This window comes from Schistocerca americana, chromosome X, assembly GCF_021461395.2.
Source record: "Schistocerca americana isolate TAMUIC-IGC-003095 chromosome X, iqSchAmer2.1, whole genome shotgun sequence".
Taxonomy (NCBI): Eukaryota; Metazoa; Arthropoda; class Insecta; order Orthoptera; family Acrididae; genus Schistocerca; species Schistocerca americana.
In genome coordinates, this window is record NC_060130.1 from 118,638,131 (window position 1) to 118,658,390 (window position 20,260).

Genomic DNA, 20,260 nt, shown 5'->3' on the forward strand with positions numbered 1-20,260 from the left:
TCATTGCAAATGCAAAGACTGCCCTAGCACACATCCCGTCAGACCCAAATTATCAACTTATCCATGTACTATAGATGTAGTGCTCCTTGCCCATTATCCTCATTAATTATGACATTTTGCTGTTTCCCACAAGAGTTCAAGTGATGTGTACATCTGCACTGAAGTGATCAATTGGTGATCCTCACCTCAATTAAACACAATGTGATCAAAAGTATCTGGACACCCCAAAAACATAAGTTTTTCATATTATGTGTACTGTGCTGCCACTACTGCCAGATACTCCATATCAGTGACCTCAGTAGTCATTAGACATCATGAGAGAGCAGAATGGGGCACTCGACAGAATTCACAGACTTAGAACATGGCCAGGTGATAGGGTGTTCTTGTGCCATATGTCTGTACGCGAGATTTCTACACTCCTAAACATCCCTAGGTCCACTGTTTCTAATGTGATAGTGAAGTGGAAACATGAAGGGACATGTACAGCACAAAAGCATACAGGCCAACCTCGTCTCTTGACTGACACACATTGCTGACAGTTGAAGAGGGTCGTAATGTGTAATAGACAGACATCTACCCAGACCATCACACAGGAATTCCAAACTGCATCAGGATCCACTGCAAGTACTATGACAGTTAGGTGGGAGGTCAGAAAACTAGGATTTCATAGTTGAGCGGCTGCTCATAAGCCACACATCACACCGGTAAATGCCAAACGACACCTCTCTTGGTGTAAGGAGTGTAAAGATTGGACGATTGAACAGTGGTAAAACGTTATGTGGAGTGACGAATCACGGTACACAATGTGGCGATCCGATGGCAGACTGTGGGTTTGGCGAATGCCTGGTGAACATCATCTGCCAGTGTGTTTAGTGCCAACAGTAAAATTCAGAGGTGTTGGTGTTAGTTGTGGCCGTGTTTTTCACGGAGGGGGCTAGCACCCCTTGTTGTTTTGCGTGGCACTATCACAGCATATGCCTACATTGATGTTTTAAGCACCTTCTTGCTTCCCACTGTTGAAGAGCAATTCGGAGATGGCAATTTTATCTTTCAAGGCAATCGAGCACCATTTCATAATGCACGGCCTGTGGCGGAGTGGTGACATGACAATAACATCTCTGTAATGGACTGACCTGACATGAATCCTATAGGACACCTTTGGGACGTTTTGGAACACAGACTTCATGCCAGGCCTCACCGACTGATATTGATACCTCTCCTCAGTACAGCACTCCGTGAAGAATGGGCTGCCATTCCCCAGGAAACCTTCCAGCACCTGATTGAACATATGCCTGCAAGAGTGGAAGCTGTCATCAAGTTTAAGGGTGGTGCAACACCATATTGAATTCCAGCATTACCGACGGAGGGTGCCACGAACTTATAAGTAATTTTCAGCCAAGTGTCCAAATACTTTTGATCACATAGTGTATATGTGGTATCAGCTCTTTTGGACATATATGATAGAACAGACAAATTTTGATACTGCAGCCATTGTGAATCCAGACACAAAGGAATTCATGATGTTAGCTGCATGTGGGCACTGATTTAAATAAGTGGGGAAAGCTGAAAATTTGTGCGGGATAGGGATTCGAACCCAGGTCTCCTGCTGACTAGGCTGATGCACTGAGCCTTCTGGATACAGTGGTCATCGCAACTGCACGGACTACCATAGCATGCTGTGAGTAATGAGGATAATGCATAAGGGGCACTACATCTGAAGTATGTGGATAAGCAGAGAATTTGGGTCTGACGGGAGGTGTGCCAGGTAGTCTTTGCAGCTGCAATGACCACCATGTCCAGGTGGTGCAGTGATCAGTGCATCATCTAATAAGCAGGAAACCCGGGTTCGAATCCTGGTCCGGGACAAATTTTCGACTTTCCTCATTGATTTAAATCAATGCCCACCAGCAGCTAATGTTAATAATTCCTTTCTGTGTTGATTCACAATTACCATAGAATCAAAATGTATCCGTTCTTTTGGACATGACCGAAAAAACAGACACACAACACAAAAAAGTACTGATGAGCAGCAGCTCAGAATATTTGAACACAAGGTGCCATGCAAGATCCATGGAGCAGTTCAGATCAATAACAGTACATCCACGTCTTGAACAAATGTTAATACAAGAAGCTGACACTATAAAACACAGGAAAATGGCCTGGCTTGGACATTTTCTTGGGAAGAATGCTGAAAGAACAACAAATTTTTTTTATGAATGGAGGCCAGCTGAGACAAAACAATGAGGAAGCCCCAGAAAGTGGTGGACAAATAATGTGAAAGAGGATATAAAATCTCTCAGAGGATGTTGCAGAGTTGCACTGGTGGAGAGGGGGGGGGGGGGGGGGGGCAGAATGGAGGAAATTTTTTTGAAGAAGCTAAGACCCATGCAGGATTTTCCTGAGGATGAGGATGAGGAGGAGGAGGAGGAGGAGGAGGAGAAAAAAAATGAAGCCCAGTAATTACCAACCGTACATTCATGCCACACCAATAAGTCTCTCCCATACAATCTGGCAACCTGCGTATGGTACGTCTACAGGAATGAGGAATCCTTTGTTCTGTATGCTGAAGAGTTAACTACCACATTCACCGACAGGCTTAACCCTCAAAATCTAGTCTGGAAACAGAATTCATGTGCCATATCCTCATACACACCCCTAATCCTCCAACCACCCTCAGGAATGAGCTGCAAAGGAGCACCCTCCTCATCACGCAATACCATCCTGAACAGAAATAAATCAAGTGTATCCTTCAACAGTGCTTTGACTATTTATTATTGCACTTAGAAATGAGAAACATCCTTCCCACCTCACTCCAGTGCCCATCCAATATATGAAATATAGTGTTCCATCCTTACGTCACATCTATTTCCAATCCTCTTGTCACATGGGTCATGTCCCTGTGGAAGACCAAGATGCAAGACATGTCTATGTAGCCACCCAGCATATCCTATTGCAGTCACTTTCCTATCCTGTGCACTTGCTGCCTCAAAATTTGCTTATCTGTCAGTAAATGCCAATGACAATTGACTGCTGAACCACATATTCACAACTGAATCACAAACTCAAAGAGTACTTAAATAGTTGGAAATACATCAAACTTTAGTTTGTGTACAGCACGTTTGATGACATCCTTGTGAATGAACCTGATGCACGCGTGCAGAGAGGCTAGTCGGTCTGAGAATATTTGGGAACTCAGTGAAAAAAAAATTTATTTCAAAGGCCTCAAGCAAGTCTTTACAAATACTCTCCCAATACAGCCTCAGTCAGTCCCTGCCTGCCTTTCAGGAAAGGACTGATTGAATCCAGAATAAGTTGTTGAACTGGACATCACATCACTTTTCCGGCATCTCCGCTGAATGAACTGGAGATTCCGTGCCACCATTTAGCCAACACGGACCGTGGCAGATGGATCACTTGTGTGGTTGCTAGAGGGTCCCGCAGCACAGAGGACAGTTGTGACTTACTCTTCAGTTCCTGTGGTTGAACAGAGCAAACTCTCTTCTGCTCAAGTCTCTGTACAGGGCAGATGGCTCCTGCCGTCTACCCCTGGCTCTGTTCACCAGGACCAGCAACCAACCTCATGAATGTGAATCAACACCTCTTTTGCTCCCTTTCTCCAAGTAGTTAGGCCAAACTCAAAAACTGGCAATCACCCTCTGATCTCTGCCCCCACAGCAAGCCCCTTTCTGTATACTGTCACTGACCATATATTCATAGTTTTCTTTAAGTACTCTTAATTTGCCAAATCTCTCAACACCCACCTATTCCACTCTGTACCTTGTACAAATTGGTGTCAGAAGTGGCATCCTAACCCACATTTTGGTCTGAAAGGAGGTTGTAAAATTTCCAGTTCATGTTAAATGTTGTGTGGTGGGGTGGGTGGTGTGATTTAGGGGAGGGGACCAAACAGCGAGGTCATCAGCCCCATCAGGTTAGGGAAGGATGGGGAAGGAAGTCAACTGTGTCCTTTCAAAGGGATCATTCCAGCATTTGCCTGAAGCAATTTAGGGAAATCACGCAAAAACTAAATCAGGATGGCAGGATGCAGGGTTGAACTGTCGTCCTCACAAATGCGAGTCCAATGTGCTAAACACTGCGCCACCTCACTTGGTTGTTGTGTGGCCCATCAGAAATATCCACCATTGTTATTTCATCATGACCCAAGGCACTGCAGAGTAATCCAAAGTGAGTCACGTCAGCACATTCCCACCATTCCTGGAGCAAAGTGTAGCATGCTGCCCACAGCCTTTCTGCCAGCCAGTGCAGCCACATGCAGGTGTTCCAGCTTGCACCATGTCAGGTGCATTTGACTGCTGCAAAACTGTGCACTGTGCTGTCACCAAACCATCCACATGCATGGGGCGTGCAAAACCAAACAGTGCATTTGTGCCACTCCTGAGGCCTCGCCAAGCACACAGACGCTATCTACGGTTGGTGCGGCTCACCTGCCGCTGCTGCTGCCACTGGTGCCCAAAGACATTGCCCATCAGTGGAGTGGCACATCGCTGACCACACTGCCTTCCCACTGTGCTGCCTGCCAGCCCTGACAGAGCATCGCTGGAGCCACATCGCGCCACAGCTGGGTCTGTCAGCCAAGCTGCGAGTACTGTGTGCCAGGCTGTTCACCGTTGGTTATGCCGTAGCACCCATAAAGATCAGCATTGTGTCGCCCTCACATCAGCAGCACAGTTCTGCTGCTTTCTGTGTCCACATGGCCTGCCTGCTACCCATTCATCGAAGCAGCCCATCTGCACAGCCTGAGGTCTATCTCAGACACCGGTGGCTCCATCTTTGTCATCGTGCAGCCAGCCGTCCCCACCGCCTGTGCAGCTACCACACGAGTACCGTGTGTGTATGGCCCACAGCCACACCCACCTACCACTGCCCTCTTCGCATCAGAGGTATGGTAAGTATTGCTATGTACTAGGGCACTGTAATGTTGAGAGTGAACAGGGACTCTCAGACCCTCAAATTATAGTTTTAAATGGACAATCATATTGTATAGTGTTAAATTTTGCATGTTACTCGGTTATTACATTTGTGTTTGGAGGTGTTTTTACTTAGTGGAACGATTTGAAATTTAAACTTTTGTTTCAGTGTAGTTACAATGAGGTATGATGAATGCATATTTGTTTCCAGATAAGCACTTCAGATGTATATTGGTGTGACGATTAATGCCTGTGTAATTTACGCAAATACTTCCATTTAAACAGTGTGCTGCAGTGAGTTTCTTATCGCAGTTTTAAGCGTCATTGTTGTTGGAGTATTACATTTATGTTGATTTCTGATGTCCACTTTTCATGTTTAGTTGATGGTTGAGATATGGAAATACGATGAGAAGTTTGTAGATGTATATTTTTGAATGTTATGTGCTAAGATAACTCCAGGGTAGAGTTTTCTGCTCATAGCTCTTCATGACATTTCTTTCCGTTTCATTTTTGTGTCGCGATACATGCTACTTCTTTCCTCTTTCCTATCAACACTCCCTACAGTCGATGGAACTAGTGTGCTGCGTTGTGGGCACCTTGATGTTACCAGGCGTAAGAGCTTTAGAGACCGTGCAAACCTCTTTTACGCAAAAAAACTGCATCTACATTGGTGCACCACAGAAAGAGATAAACCATAAGGCTTGATGGTAGAAAGTTGTTACTGCACAACCAGACACAGATTCAAAACCCAACTGGATTCTGATAATCTTGGTAGTGTTTATCACGTTACTTGTGGGACTAGGCAACTTTAGGCCACAATTGCTTACAGAGTTGTATTTACACTATAATCACTTGTGTTGCTGAAACCACTAGGATGCTGTGCGTTATGCTGGATAGCAGAACAAAAGAACTTGCTTTTTTCCCACTCCACTTTCCTTGATTTTCCTCATACCTTCCTTTTCATTATGAGGATTATTGTAACTGGTGAACTGAATGCTTGCAGTTATACTGTATCTTGTAGAAGATTAATTATTTGATGTGTACTGAGATTGCTGTAGGTAAGAGTCGAAGTTGCCACATGATGAGTCAGAGTACTGCTTGTATGGCAGAAAACATTGTGCTGATTGCTACCTGAGCCACATCAGAAGCTAATTGTGAGCCTCCAAAGCAAGAAGCAGCTCTGAACATTATAGTGAAATATATGTTTAGTTGGAATACAGTATTTGCTGAGGACCATGCCTCCATTACCATATGTTAAGGTGATGTGTAATTATGTAGTCTATGAGAGATGTAAATGCTCTTGTGCTGAATATTATTAAGTGAATTGTTTTCTACTGTTATTGGCAAAGAACAGTCAAGGTTAGATGAGTAACTTGTTAATTCTGCATTAGCAAGACTCCAGCCTAACAATAAGAATTTATTTTTGATGTTAACTAAAACAATTACTTACTTTGTAAATTTGATTACTGATTACATACTGGAAATTCTACCTCGTATTCCATTACGTTTGAGGCATTTTTTGGTGTGTGTGTGTGGGGGGGGGGGGGGGGGAGCAGGACTACATCAGAAATAGGTCCTCTGGGAAAATTTCAAAAAAAGATTTCTTGTTTAAAATGTTCTCTGGGATGTCTACTTCATTGTGGTATTCATCCCAAGTTTGCCAGAAACTCCTTTATCAAGTTACTAGATGATTTGTGAAAAAGTGTCTCCAAAAACTATTCACAGTGGGGAAAAAAAGAGTGTCAACATAATGGCCAATGTGGCACCATGCAATTTCAATGACGGCCTAAAATGCATTACGGAAATTTTGAAAGTGCATCAATTTGAGATTGGACCAACCTGTCACAACTTCTGCACAAAAGCACGCAAAAAGTGTGCAGAGCGAGCAGAGCAATGGATGACAAACTACTACAGAGGCCCACAGGACCACCATGGCCAAGAAGAAGATGGAGGAGGACCACCACCTTTTGAATCTGAAGGATTGCTGTATGGTCCAGGAATCGAAATGTGTTTTTCTTGAAACAATATTTTTCAAATTGGTGTGAAACATAACTTTAGGATGGTAAATATGATTTTATAGGAATTTGATGTCTGCATTCTAACTGAATTCTCTATCCGCATGTGGCCACTTTGTGATATCCTCAAAAGTATATTTTCAGTGCACATTTTTGTTTCAACTTTTTTGGCAAAAACAAAGTCTTTTTTAAGCACATTATCATTTTGTTAGAACACAATATTTTCCAATTACCTTATATGTGCTGACAGAAAATATATTTACAATGTGTTATGCCAAATTACTTTGTTACAGGTCCAATAGGAGGGCTTTGTGAATTCTGACTGATGGCTGATGTACCGGCTGCATGAGGTCATTCCACCTGGTGCAGCGGTTACAGGGAGCATCCAATGTGAACAAAAAGACGATTCCTTAAAGACAAAAATGTAAGGAATAAAACTATATAATCAGATTTAGCAATAATTCTTATTTTACTTGGGGAAAAATTATGAAAAGCACCTATTCTTTTGATTCTGAATCAATATTGTCACATGAACAAGTAAAACTATTATATACATGGCAAAATATGTTTACAGCTTCTCTTAAGCACAAGGCACCATAAACTGCTTCTAATTGTATGGAATCATTTAAAAATTTGCTGTCCTATTTATTAGCTTACAAGAAAGAAGTACCAGAATATTTACAATATAAAAATTTCTGACATCTTTCAGTGATTTCAGCGACTGCTAAAAGCATGAATTTCTATGGAGTAATGAATGAAAGTACACTGCCATACCAAAAAATGGAAGCACCCAAGAGATATTATCAGATGTTAATGTAACTTTGTACATGTACACACAATTGGTGGGTCTCTAAATGATCATAAAGAGTAGCAATTGTCTGTGCAAGGTACAATGATCATCAGAGTGTATTAGGGCTGCTCATGTTTCACATTGTTATCAGGCCTAGTAGGGTATAAAACAGGCATGGACAGCATCAGATATTGAGTGATCACTGGGAAGGCCACAGAGGTGCTGCGTACTCATGTGAGACATCTTTATCAGCACAAGACAGACTTTGAAAGGGGCTTTATTACAGGTCTGCATTTGGCCAGCTGGTCAAACTGTGTAATATCCACATTTGTAAGGCATTCAGATGCGACAGTGGCCCAATGTCGAACTGGGTGTGAACATGAAGGCAGACATACTCACCGTCAAGTTTCCGGTTGAGCACATCGTAACGCATTTGCAATGTTGCGTGTCGTCCGAGAACAAGTAGTGGACACTCCGCAACATTCTATGATACCTTACACCCTTACTTGGAGACTAGCTGTAGCTGGACTATGAAATTACCGTCCCCTGATAGGCTGCTGTTAACAACAGAAACATCTGAGTTCTGTATTGCCCCAGATGACCACCATTGATGAGTACAGTGGTGGTTTGGGAAGAGATGACATTCTTCTGATGTTTCAGAGAGGCAACAGTGGTGTTACTACTGGTTCATGGTGTGGGGAGCCATTGGGTATGACTTCAAGACACGGCTGGTAGTGACGGCAGGAACTATGATGGCACAATGATATGTCACACATGTTTTGCATCCTCTTGCATTACTTCATGTGACAGTACCATGGTGTCACTTTTCAACAGTACAATACTTGTCCATGCACAGCATGTGTGTCTATGAACTGTCTGCATCTTGCTGATGTACACCCATGGCCAGCAAGCTCTGCAGATATATTCCTGATAGAACATATATGGGAACTACCCAGATGTCAACCCTGTTCCAGTGTCTGTGTCCATGATATCAAGGACCAGTCCCAACAGTTGCGAGCCAATTTACCTCAGGAGAGGACACAACGGCTTTATGACATTTTGTTACTACATCTACATTTTGGTTTCCAGCTTGGTAAAATGTTTCTCCTTAACCTTTTTACTAGATGTGACAATACTAATTCTTATTGTTTATGGTACCACAAAGTTCTTAAAGTCCACCACGATCCCCACTAGTCTCACGACTCGGAGCATCCACAGAAGAGTAATTCTTAAATTTCAAATGCTTTTCACACATGTTACAATTTACAGTTCTTCAGATGATGCCATAGTCAACATAATGCCATAACTTTTGCACAAAAAATAAAGGAGAGTTTAATAGTAGCATAATAATCGTGAAACAAACAAACAAACTAACTAACAAACACACACACACACACACACACACACACACACACACACACACACTCACACACACACACACACACACACACACACTAAATATGTCACTGGTTTGTTTGTATTTTTTCCCCCCCTAAAGTGTGTTCTTACCTCTCTTGTTCTCTGGTCTGGCTCAAATACAAGCTCTGAATACAGATGCTGCTGCTGTGAAAAACAAAATAGCTTTATTACAACTGGAAAAAATTATTAAAAGGAATTTAAATTATTAAAGAAGAAAACTATGTATTCATGCAACATTCTGAAATCAATTATACTCCAGAGGAATTCTAAATACACTTAATCTGAAGACTGAATCACGTTGCTGACACATTCTGGTCAGATGCTATCCCTTAAGTATACACCTTGCTTTACTGGATAAAAGGATTTTCATACTGTATCATAGGATGTCCCTGATTTCAAGCCATATGATAGGTAATGAAAGACCTGATGAAGGATGTGGTTCACTTGTTCCAGTATGGGGCGGTGAGAGGACTGGGGCATGTGGGGAAATGGAAAAGAAGATCTGTTTGGGGACTAGGTTGGGGAATAGTGTCTGGCTTTGAACACGATGGTGAGACGACCTTCAGCATACTGGGCAAGGCACTACAGACACACCGTCCCTGGGTGGCCATACTGTATGGAAGGGATTTTTTTGGATGGAAGGAATGGTAGCTGTCAAAATGCAGGTACTGTTGGTGGCTGATGAGTTTAATGTGGTCAGAGGTGTCATTGGAGCCTTCAGAAAAGAGGGGGTCAACATCCAGGATGGTGGCTTGCTTGATTGAGAAGGACCAGGTGAAGCAGATGGGAGAGAAGGTGTAAAGATTGTGATGGAATGGCGAGAGGGAGTCTTGGCCTGAGTCCAGATCATGAAGATATTATCAATGAACCTGAATCATATCAGGGGTTTGAGGTTTTGGGCCGCAAGGAATGTTTCCTCTAGATGGCCCATAAACAGTTTGGCATAGGAGGGTTCCATGTAAGTGCCTATGGCTGTGCTGCGGGTTCGTTTGTATACCTTTCCTTCAAAGAAGAAGTAGTTGTATGTTAGAATAAAGTTAGTGAGTTGGAAAAGACCATGGGCATGAGGGATGTTGATGTATAAGCATGTGGCAGCAACAGCGATGAGTAGGGATCCAGGACGTAAAGGGGTGGAGATGGCGGAGAGTCAGTAAAAGAAGTAGTTGATATCATTGACATGGGAGGCTAGATTCTGGGCAAATGGTTAGAGGTATTGGTAAATGAGAGCTGAAATTCTACCAGTGGTGGCCCAATAAACAGCTTCAATGAGATGTCCAGTTTCTGTGGATTTTGGAGAGCATGTAGAAGGTGGGTGTGCAAGGTGTCATAGGACTGAGGAGGTAAATGGACTCAGGTGAGAAGTTCTGGGAAGGGCCTGAGGTTTTAAGCAGTGATTCGAGGTTATGTTGGAATTCTGGGATGGGATCACTCTGGCAGAGTTTCTAGGTGGAGGAGTCACATAATTGGCAGAAGCCTTCTGCTCGGTAGTCACTGCAATTCATAACAAAGTGGTGAAACCTTGGTCGCAGGTAGGATAATCAGGTCAGGATTTGTTTTGAGGTGGTTTATGGCTGTCCTTATCTACTGAAAGGTTGATGTTCTTAGGAAGGTACACAGGGAGGATGATGAGGCCAAGTTGGACTTAAGGAATCCTGGAAGGTAACCAGGTGGTGATTAGATGGGAGAAGGGTGAGGATCACTGTTGGATGGTGGTATGAACTGAACTGGGAGAGGCAGCATTCAATGTTGGGATTAGGTTCGCTTTGGTTGGAAGGATTGATAGCACAGAAGTGTTTTCATTGCAGGAATCAGAGCAAGGGGAGTTGGTGGATGGAATAAGTTGGATAATGGTTCCCCAAGGGAGCAGTAGGATATCAGCACATAGGATAACTTATGTAGCTGGTGGCTGGAATGCTCCTCCAGGTGCTAGAGAGGAAGGGATTCAACTTCAGAGATGTGTTGTAAGTAGTAGGGGTTGTACAGTAGCAGTATCTTGTGGAAGGAGCAGAGGTTGCAGTACCAGGTTTCTAAGGGCCAGGGACTTGTGGAATCTGTAAAGGTGAAGGTCATTGTGAACGGAGAGATGTGACTCAGAGAAAGGAATTTTTATGGTTAGACTGTTTCTTTTTTTTTTTGGGGGGGGGGGGGGGGGGATTTAATGGTTCAGATAATATTTAAGAACAGGAAGTGGGACTGAGTTTTAACCAGGGAAAGGGATACTGAACCAGTGCAGAAAGATGGAGCAGGAGTCCACTGTGACAGGGATGGCGTTTGGAAAACAGAAATGATTTGGAAATAGGCAAATGAAGGTGTTAGATGGTTATTCCAGACACCATATCCATACGTTATCCAACCTGCTGATGTCAACCTCATACCACCCAGACCCTGCCTACCTGACCTTCTCAGCCTACCACATTCCCAAAAGTTCCCAGAGCCGAAAGATTCCCAGAACACTGTTGTTAACCTCTCCACCAAAACCAAAGGCCTCATCTTTAGCCATACACCCAAATTTAACTATGTTTAACTTGGCAAAGATCTACTCTCCTTCCCCCAATTCCTGCAATGGAAACATTTCTTTGCCACCAATCCCTCCAACCAAAGCTAACCTAATCCAAAAATTGAGAGCTCCCTCTCCCAGTTCACACCATCATCTAACCATGTGCCCCCCCCCCTTCCTCCCCCCAGTTACCTTCCAGGAATCCCTTACCTCCATTTGGCCACACCATCCTTCCCCAGGTCTCTTACTAATACCATCAACCTTTCAGTATAAGGAAGAACAGTCATAGACAACATCAAAACAAATTCTGACCTGATAATTCTACCTGCAGATAAAAATTCCACCACTTATTTTATGAATTGCAGTGACTGCCTGGCAAAAGGCCTCTGCCAATTATCTGACTCCTCCACCTATGAACTCAGCCAGAGTGATCCCATTCCAGAAGCCCAACATAACTTCCAATCCCAGCTTAAAGCCTTTGGCCCTTCCCAGAACATCCCCCCTGAAAATATTTCCTTTCTCACCCCTATGACACACCATACCCTACCTGCTACATGCTCCCCAAAATCTACAAACCCAGCAATCCTGGAGACACCATTGAAGCTGGTTATTGTGCCACCACTGAAAGAATTTCAGCTGCCAGTGGCCAACATCTCCAACCAATTGCCCAAAACCTAACTTCCCACTATGATACCAACCACACCCTACATCGAATCTCCACCATCCCCACTCCTTTACCTCGTGAACCCTACTCATCACTGTTGATGCCAGATCATTGAAACACCAACATCCCTCATGCCCATGGTCTTGCTGCTATTGAACATTATCTTTCCCAACGTCCTTCACACTTTAAACCCACTACCTCATTCATCATACACTTCACTAACTTTATCCTGACATGCAACTACTTCTCCTTTGAAGGGAAGGTATACAAACAAATCCAGGGCACAGCCATAGGCACTGGAACAGCACTCTCCTATGCCAAACTGTTTATGAGCCATCTAGAGAAAACATTTCTAGCCTTCCAAAACCCCCAAACCCCTAATCTGGTTTAGATTTGTTGATATCTCCATGAGGTGGACTCAGGGCAAAGACAGTCTATCCTAGTTCATTTACAACATCAAACCTTCTCTCCCACCCACTTCACCTGGTTCTCCTCAACCCAGCAGGCTGCCTTCCTGGATGTTGACCTCCTAGTCCCTGATAGCTCCATCTTTACCTCTGTCCACATTAAAACCACCAACCGCCAACAGTACCTACATTTCGACAGCTGTCAGTCCTTTCACACCAAAAAATCCCTCCCATACGGATTGGCCATCTGGGTATGGCATATCTGCAGTGACAAGAACCCCCTTGTCCAATATGCTGAAGGTCTCACCAAGGCCTTCACACACAGGCACTATTCCGCAGACCTACATCGCAAACATATCTCTTACACCATTTCCCCCACACATCCCAATCCTCCCGCCACCCCCAAAAATCAGCTACAAAAGAGTGCCCCTTCATCAACCGAAACTGCCCTCGACTGGAACAATTGAACCACATCCTTCGTCAGGACTTTGATTACCCATCATCATGTCTTGAAATGAGGGACATACTTCCCAAGACCCTTCCCACGCCTCCTAAATCGGTGTTCTGTTGCCTAGTCAACTTCCACAACATCCTAGTCCACCCCCATGCCACTCCCAATCCTAACCCCAACACCTTTCAACAGGGACCATATCTCTGTGGAAGACCCAGTTGCAAGGCCTGCCCAATCCACCCACAGCTTATCCTACCCCATCAAAGTGTCATATACCAACTCCGTGGCAAACATTGCACAAACTTTTATGTTGGTATGACTACCAACCTGCTGTTGTCAAGAACAAAGTTAACCATCCAGTGGCACAACATGCGGCTGAGCATAACATGCTCAATTTCAATGGCTGCTTCATGAACTGAGTCATCTGGATCCTTCCCTCCACCACCAACTTCTCTGAACTACACAGATAGGCGTTATCCTTATGAGACATCTTCCTCTCCCATAATTGTCCTGGCTTCAACATCAGGAAACCCACTGTCTCTTCATTCTCCACCCAAATGGTTTCATATTCCTCTGCCCTGTCACCACCTGCCAATTCATGTCTCCATGTCACCTTCAGTATGTGCCAGTTCCCACCAGCTGCTACAAATATATCTTGGCATTTAAGAGCATCCTATATGACTAACTGTAAAGATGATTTGCTTTTTTAGTACTGTCCTCAGCCAGACCACATGTGAGATGTATGCCTGCAGAGTTCTCATTTGATAATTGTTTTATAATATGCATATCTTGCATTCTGTAAGAAACAACAGTGATGTCCTTCTCACAGTATTTTCCAGCGAACTGGCAAGTGGTGCTACTGCTGAATGGCAGGCACAAGGTGATGGTATGGGTGGTGTTTCTGTCATTCAACAGCAGCACTGTGCATGTCAATTTCTTGGAAAATATTGTAATCAAAGTTATGACACACCACTGCATCTTTCACAACTGAAACTTACTTGCATTTTGTGAGCAACATTCTTCATTTGAGATTTTAACAAAACACTCCCTTTACTCAGTTATAATGTCATCACTTTTCATACAAATATACTATTTTTATCTTTTTTTCAAATTGTGGTTTGTTGGATTTGGGCATGTCAGTAAGTAAGTGAAAAATGGGTCACATCTTTTTAATTTCTCTTAGTGTTATGTTATACATGATCTTACTTTCTGTATATGTTGCAATGGCACATTGTACAGACAGTAAGTTTTTATTTATGGTTTCGTCATGGTAAAACCATGATAGCCATAAAGCAAATCTTATACATCAAAGGATGGATCAAACATGAACCCACTTTAACATTTACTACATACAGTGGATTAGAATGAGTGTTCAGCTTCTTGGGTAGATATAACAACCATTCAACACTTAATAGCACTGTGGGAGTAAACGTATGACAATTGTTTGAGTATAGTATGTTCTCTTTGTTCGATAAAGCAGATTGCTGTTTAGTTCCTCTCTGGAACTACTTGAATCACTCATGTTATATAGGCACATCAATGCTGTGTAATTATTTGGAAGATGTAAATAAATTGAGTCCTTACTTAGCAATTGTGAGTTAACATTATTTATTGTGGTTAACTTCAAGACACAATGATGACACTGAGAATAAAAATGGATACTACAGAACAAGAAATTAAAAGTGAACCAACAATGCCTCCAATGACTGACGCAGGCAACATTTAAAGTAACACCGCTTCAGGTAACATTTAAAGCAACTCCTAATGGTGAAGGCCCAATTTCTGCAAAGTTTTGGATTTCCCATAGCATTCTACCTATCGCTGCAATGTTCCAACTATGCTGTGAAGTGAAAAGGAAATTCCATGATATTTACCACAGCAATCATAATTATTGTTTTGTATGCTGGAGATTTTATGTGCTGCATATGGTGTTTAAAGTGATGAATTGCAATTTATACTGACAGTCTTCAACTCTCAGAAATTGCTTCTAGTGTCAGATGTTATTAAAACCATGTCATAGCAAAACAAATGATGCTCAGCTTTCCAACACATCCTGGACACACTCAAATAACAGATTGCTGAGAAGCAAGATGAGACAACTCTGTGCTAAACAAGCAGACATTACCATTCTACAATTCCACTGCTCCATACCTTGCAATGATAAAAAAAAAAAGAACGGTAAGTGAAGCAATGCTCACCCGAATGCTGGTTTCACACCACTTCACGTGCACAGGATGCGAAGTACATTGCACCTTGCATTTATCCAAAAGCAAACAATGACCTATTATTAGGCGCATCAGGCTGCAAGAATATTTATAAGCACCTGTCTGTCAATGACCACAACACTGCCAAATTCGCCACACACCAACATACCTCTGCACAAGCTGCCAAAACAAAGTGGCACCCACATGACAGTTTCTTGACAAGTGGCTGCTATCAAACAACTAGAAACAACGGCATTGTGGCCACGAACCCATACAGACCAGGCAAATGTTTTTAATGAATACTAATGAATGTACATAACAGACAAGCAACAGTCTCATACATACCTGGTGGACTCTGGGTCTGACATGAGCACCTTAATGGCAATGCTGCATCTAAAGAGAAAGTCTCACACACGTGTACAGCTTACTGAAGCTAATAGTTAACCTGTTTTGACTTAAAATGAATTCAAAACTATGGTGGAATGGAATTCTGTGCTGGCTGATGTATCTGAGTTTATGTTAAGTGCCAGTTTCCTACACTGTTACAGGTTGGAAATCACCCTATGCGCAACATGGCTTCAAATGGTGACAGAAATGGTTACACAGAAATTAGGCAAGGCTTCCAGAAATAGTAGCATTTTCCACACAAACTCACACTCTAAGACTGAGCACACATTTGCAAGATATTGCACCACACTGGGATCACACCTTGTCTACCAATTGGCCAGAAACTTTGATGATTAGCTCCAATAAAATATGCCACAACAAAAACAGCAATCAAAAAACTGCTTCAAGCAGGAATAATCTGCAGATCGAACAGATCCTGGACGTTTCTACTGCATCTCAATAAAAGGAAAGATGTAACATGGAGGCTGTGCACGATTACCATGCACTAAATGTTTGCACCTTACCAGACTGCTACCCTGTTCCCCATATTAAAAACTTTAAAAGTGCACTACCTGGAGCAACCATATTCAGTGTTATAGACTTCAGAAATGCTTACAACCAAATTCTGGTGGCATGACAGGATGTTCTGAAGACAGCAATAAAGTCTTTCAGTCTGTTTGAATATTTACAAGTGCCTTTTTGGCTGAAACATGCTGCACAGTCCTGGAGACAATTTGCAGACAAAGTGCTGCATGAACTACTTTTCTGTATCATCTACCTTAATGATGTACTACACGTACGAACATCAGCTGAACATGATAACCATTTACAAATTGTATTTAATAGGCTAGCAGATAACGGTTTGATATTGAATGACAACAACAAGTTTGTGCTCTGGAAATAACAAGTGCAATTCTTAGGTCACAGTTTCTGCAGTAGGCATCTGTTCCCTTAAGGAGAAAGTCGATGTCATACAATACATGCCCTGTCTCAGAGACTTCCAACAGCTGCAAATATTTTTAGGAATGGTCAGTTTTTATCTATGACACATGCCAAGAACAGCTGCAATGCAGGCATCCCTGACAGTAGCTTTGACGGGCCACAACACCACTGGTTGCCACCCACTGATTTGGACCATGGAAATGCAGTGCACCTTCAAACAGGTAAAGGTCAGCCTTGCTGTAAGTGTGGATGCTAGTCAGCTGGCAATTAGCATGGCACTCCAGCAATAAGTTAATGGTGTATGGCACCCCTGGATTTTTTTTCCTGGCTTACGCTTCAGACCAGGTGGAGTGCTTATGATCATAAGTTTCTTGCAATATATGAGGCTATTCGGCACTTCCACTTGTACATGGAAGCACGGGGGTGTTTGCAATAGACACGGACCACAAACTCATCACTTTTGCCTTAAAAAAATGTAAGTAAATGTTTCCCCACAGCAAATAGATTTTATCACTTACTTTACTACAGATCTAAGACATGTAAAAGGGACAGGTAATACTGTTTCAGACTATTTTCTGAGGCTAAACACAATTTCACATACTACTGATTTTGATAAATTCACTGCAACACAAGTAGCTGATACACAGCTACAAAAACTTGTGCAAGACAAGGATATGCAGCTTAAAAAAGTGCCTCTTGTGGGATTAAAAAAAAAATCCCCTGTTGCACTATGTCTGTAAGCATGCTCTTAAGCCATTCATATCTGCTGTTTTTCACAAGCAAGTGTCTGACCCAGTAACCAAAAGGCCAGTTTTTTAAAATAACACACCAATTTTCTGAAATGACACATTATTTCTCACACATCCACAATGACCTGGTAGGTCCATTGCCTCCATCTGAAGGACTGAAATATAATCTTACAGCACTGAGAAGTACACTAGAAGCTAGTCCTATCATAGACTTTTCTGCAGAAACAACAAACAGGACATTCCTCACAGCAAGAACTGACTAGTTTGGCTGCTCAGTACATGTCGCAACATACTGAAGGCACCAGTTCCAATTTGCCCTACTTCTTGAACTCACTAAACACCACTAGTTACCACCCACGTAGCAATGGGATGGTAGAGTGCTGGCACACGACACTCAAAGCCGTACCTATTTTCTGTGATATGGCCTGGACAGCAGCATTACTGCTAGTGCTACTGGGCCTCTGCACTGCTATCAAGCAAGACATCAGCATGTCAGTAGCTGAAATCCTCTATGGAGAGACACTGCAATTTCCATCAGGGTTTTCCATATCACAACAGTCCCTCTCCACACACAAATCACCATTCCTACTGTAACAACAGACAAATTTAAATGCTTTTCCCTACACCAGCATCCCACCATGGAAACACAAACATTTTCATTCTTAAGGATTTGAAGAAGTGTGTGTACATTATGTTGAGAACAGAAGTTGCCCACTTGCCAGTACAACCTCCTTATTCTGGGCCTTACAAAGCTCTGAAGTGTAACAAAAATACTATGCAAATAAACCGCATTCTTGCTCAGTTATTAGAGCTCTTATTATTTACTGTGGTTAACTAACTCACAACACTAAAACAACACCAGCAGATAATCTGCAAAGTCAAACTAGAGTGTATTCTTAAGTAAAAAATTTAAGTCTACATTATCCCCTTTTTACACCTCTCTCAAAAATAAAATCATCACATGACAGCATAAATGTCTCTGTAACTATAAAAAGCCTGCTACTTGGCTCATTATAAACAGGACTGATTCATGCATTTGTTAAATTATCAGTCATATAAAAGTTATTTAAAATTAAGCTGCTCTTACACTCTGATCAGAAATTTCTTCATAGTTCTCTTCTTTGAGATCTTCAGCTTCTAGGACAGGAGTCTGACTGTTTGTAATATCAGACTGCTTAGGGATCTGTATGGATGTAGCCAAGGCATCATTATATGATGGTGGAGACGGAAACTGTTTAGTTGAATCAGTGATGTCTTGTTGCTGACTTCGTTTTGATTTTGTACCTGGTTCTGTGTCCATAACTGGCGATTCACCTCTGTTTGGAATTAAGATGCTACTTGGAAGAAAACCTTGATTGGCTGCAACAGAATGCAAAGTTGTTAAATAATGGAAATATGAACTTTTTAAATGGTCTTAAAACATTACTGCCTGATGACAGGCAACTCTAATTTTTTATTCTGTCGCCTTACCTACTATCCTTCAAAAATGGTTAGCCAAATTTATACAATTTCTATACAAATTTCTTTATTGTAATTTAAAATAAGACTATTACAAATGCGAAAAAATGTAACTTACCTCCATCATCTACAAACCACACTGAACTATCTCCCATGGGATTTTGTTTCTTTATAACTGCTACTAAATGCCCAGTGGAAACTGACAATTCTAATGGCTGTATACTTGTGTATGATTTGGTTGTATAAAATAGTGTATCAACTCCATAACGATTTTTCAGATATGTCTTCTGACTGTCACTCTGAGTCAATGCAACCTGAAAGCACGGGAACATAATCAAATATACATACATATATTTGCAAATATTTTTAAAATTCTTACATATAGAGCTTAAGCTTATTCAAAATAGAAAATACACAACAATCCCAACCAACCAAAAAAACTATTAGGAGACTCTTATGATACACATGACAAACTATTAAACATGTGATTTTGAGTGAAAAAATAAAGCTGTAATTGCTATGAAACTAACTGTCAAAATGAGCTAATTATTTTCTATGTCTTTAGTAAATACAATTATTACAATACGATAACTTTAAAATTTTGTAACTTCACTCGATGCCCTGAAGAGTCCTTGTAGAATTTCTCAGTATCGCTTGGTGTTACAACTGTTTGAGTACCTGAGGAACATGATCATCCCCAGTATATTTTATCACAAAAGTACTTTAAGAAAGGCAGGTCTACAAGCCTCCACCATGCTTTCTAAAGGATGTTCGACAATGAATTGAAGAACATAGGATCTGTTATCTCTGAAGTCATCATCTTTTATTACACCAGTGTTCACAGAGATCAGGAGAGGGGCTTGCAGAGCTTCACTAGACCTCTATGAGACTGACACTTGGAGTGCACGTTCAAAAACAGCACTTGCTAATAACATTGTTACTCAGCACCAAATAAGCAATAAAAAAGAAAATAACAGTGATATTTTTTTCTTTACAAATCACTTACAGAGTGAAATGTAATGGGATATAGTCCAGCAAGCGTAGTGACTATGTCACAGATCCACTCACTCAATCTAACAATCAGGAAATGTCTCACCACAAAAGGTGTGCACTATGCTGGTGTAATGTGCAAGGACACATCCTGCAAAAGGATAGTTGTCAATAGAGACTGTGGAATCACAAAGGGCATTATCTTCCAGCATATCTGGTTAAGAGGTACAGGTCATAGAAATCTGATGATGATGAAAAGTGCAATGTCATCAGAATTCATGGAGTAGTATTACACATTCAACACCTCACTAACTGAAATCCTGGCCTGCAACATCTATAAGAGCAATCCAGGCACCACC

General features: G+C 41.9%; 1 protein-coding gene across 2 annotated transcripts in view; it reads right to left on the bottom strand.

Moving 5' to 3' along the window:
• The window catches only part of LOC124555307 (dynamin-binding protein-like), a 215,072-nt gene that overhangs the window by 26,090 nt on the left and 168,722 nt on the right, over positions 1 to 20,260 (bottom strand). Inside the window, exons 19-21 of one of the 2 annotated variants that reach the window (XM_047129182.1) lie at positions 19,030 to 19,225; positions 18,541 to 18,812; positions 9,243 to 9,293 (exon numbers count right to left, since the gene is read on the bottom strand). In XM_047129182.1, coding sequence (XP_046985138.1) covers positions 9,243 to 9,293; positions 18,541 to 18,812; positions 19,030 to 19,225 — 519 coding nt within the window. Of the gene's footprint in view, positions 1 to 9,242; positions 9,297 to 18,540; positions 18,813 to 19,029; positions 19,226 to 20,260 lie in introns of both variants that reach the window. The other variant, XM_047129181.1, reaches the window with a different exon arrangement.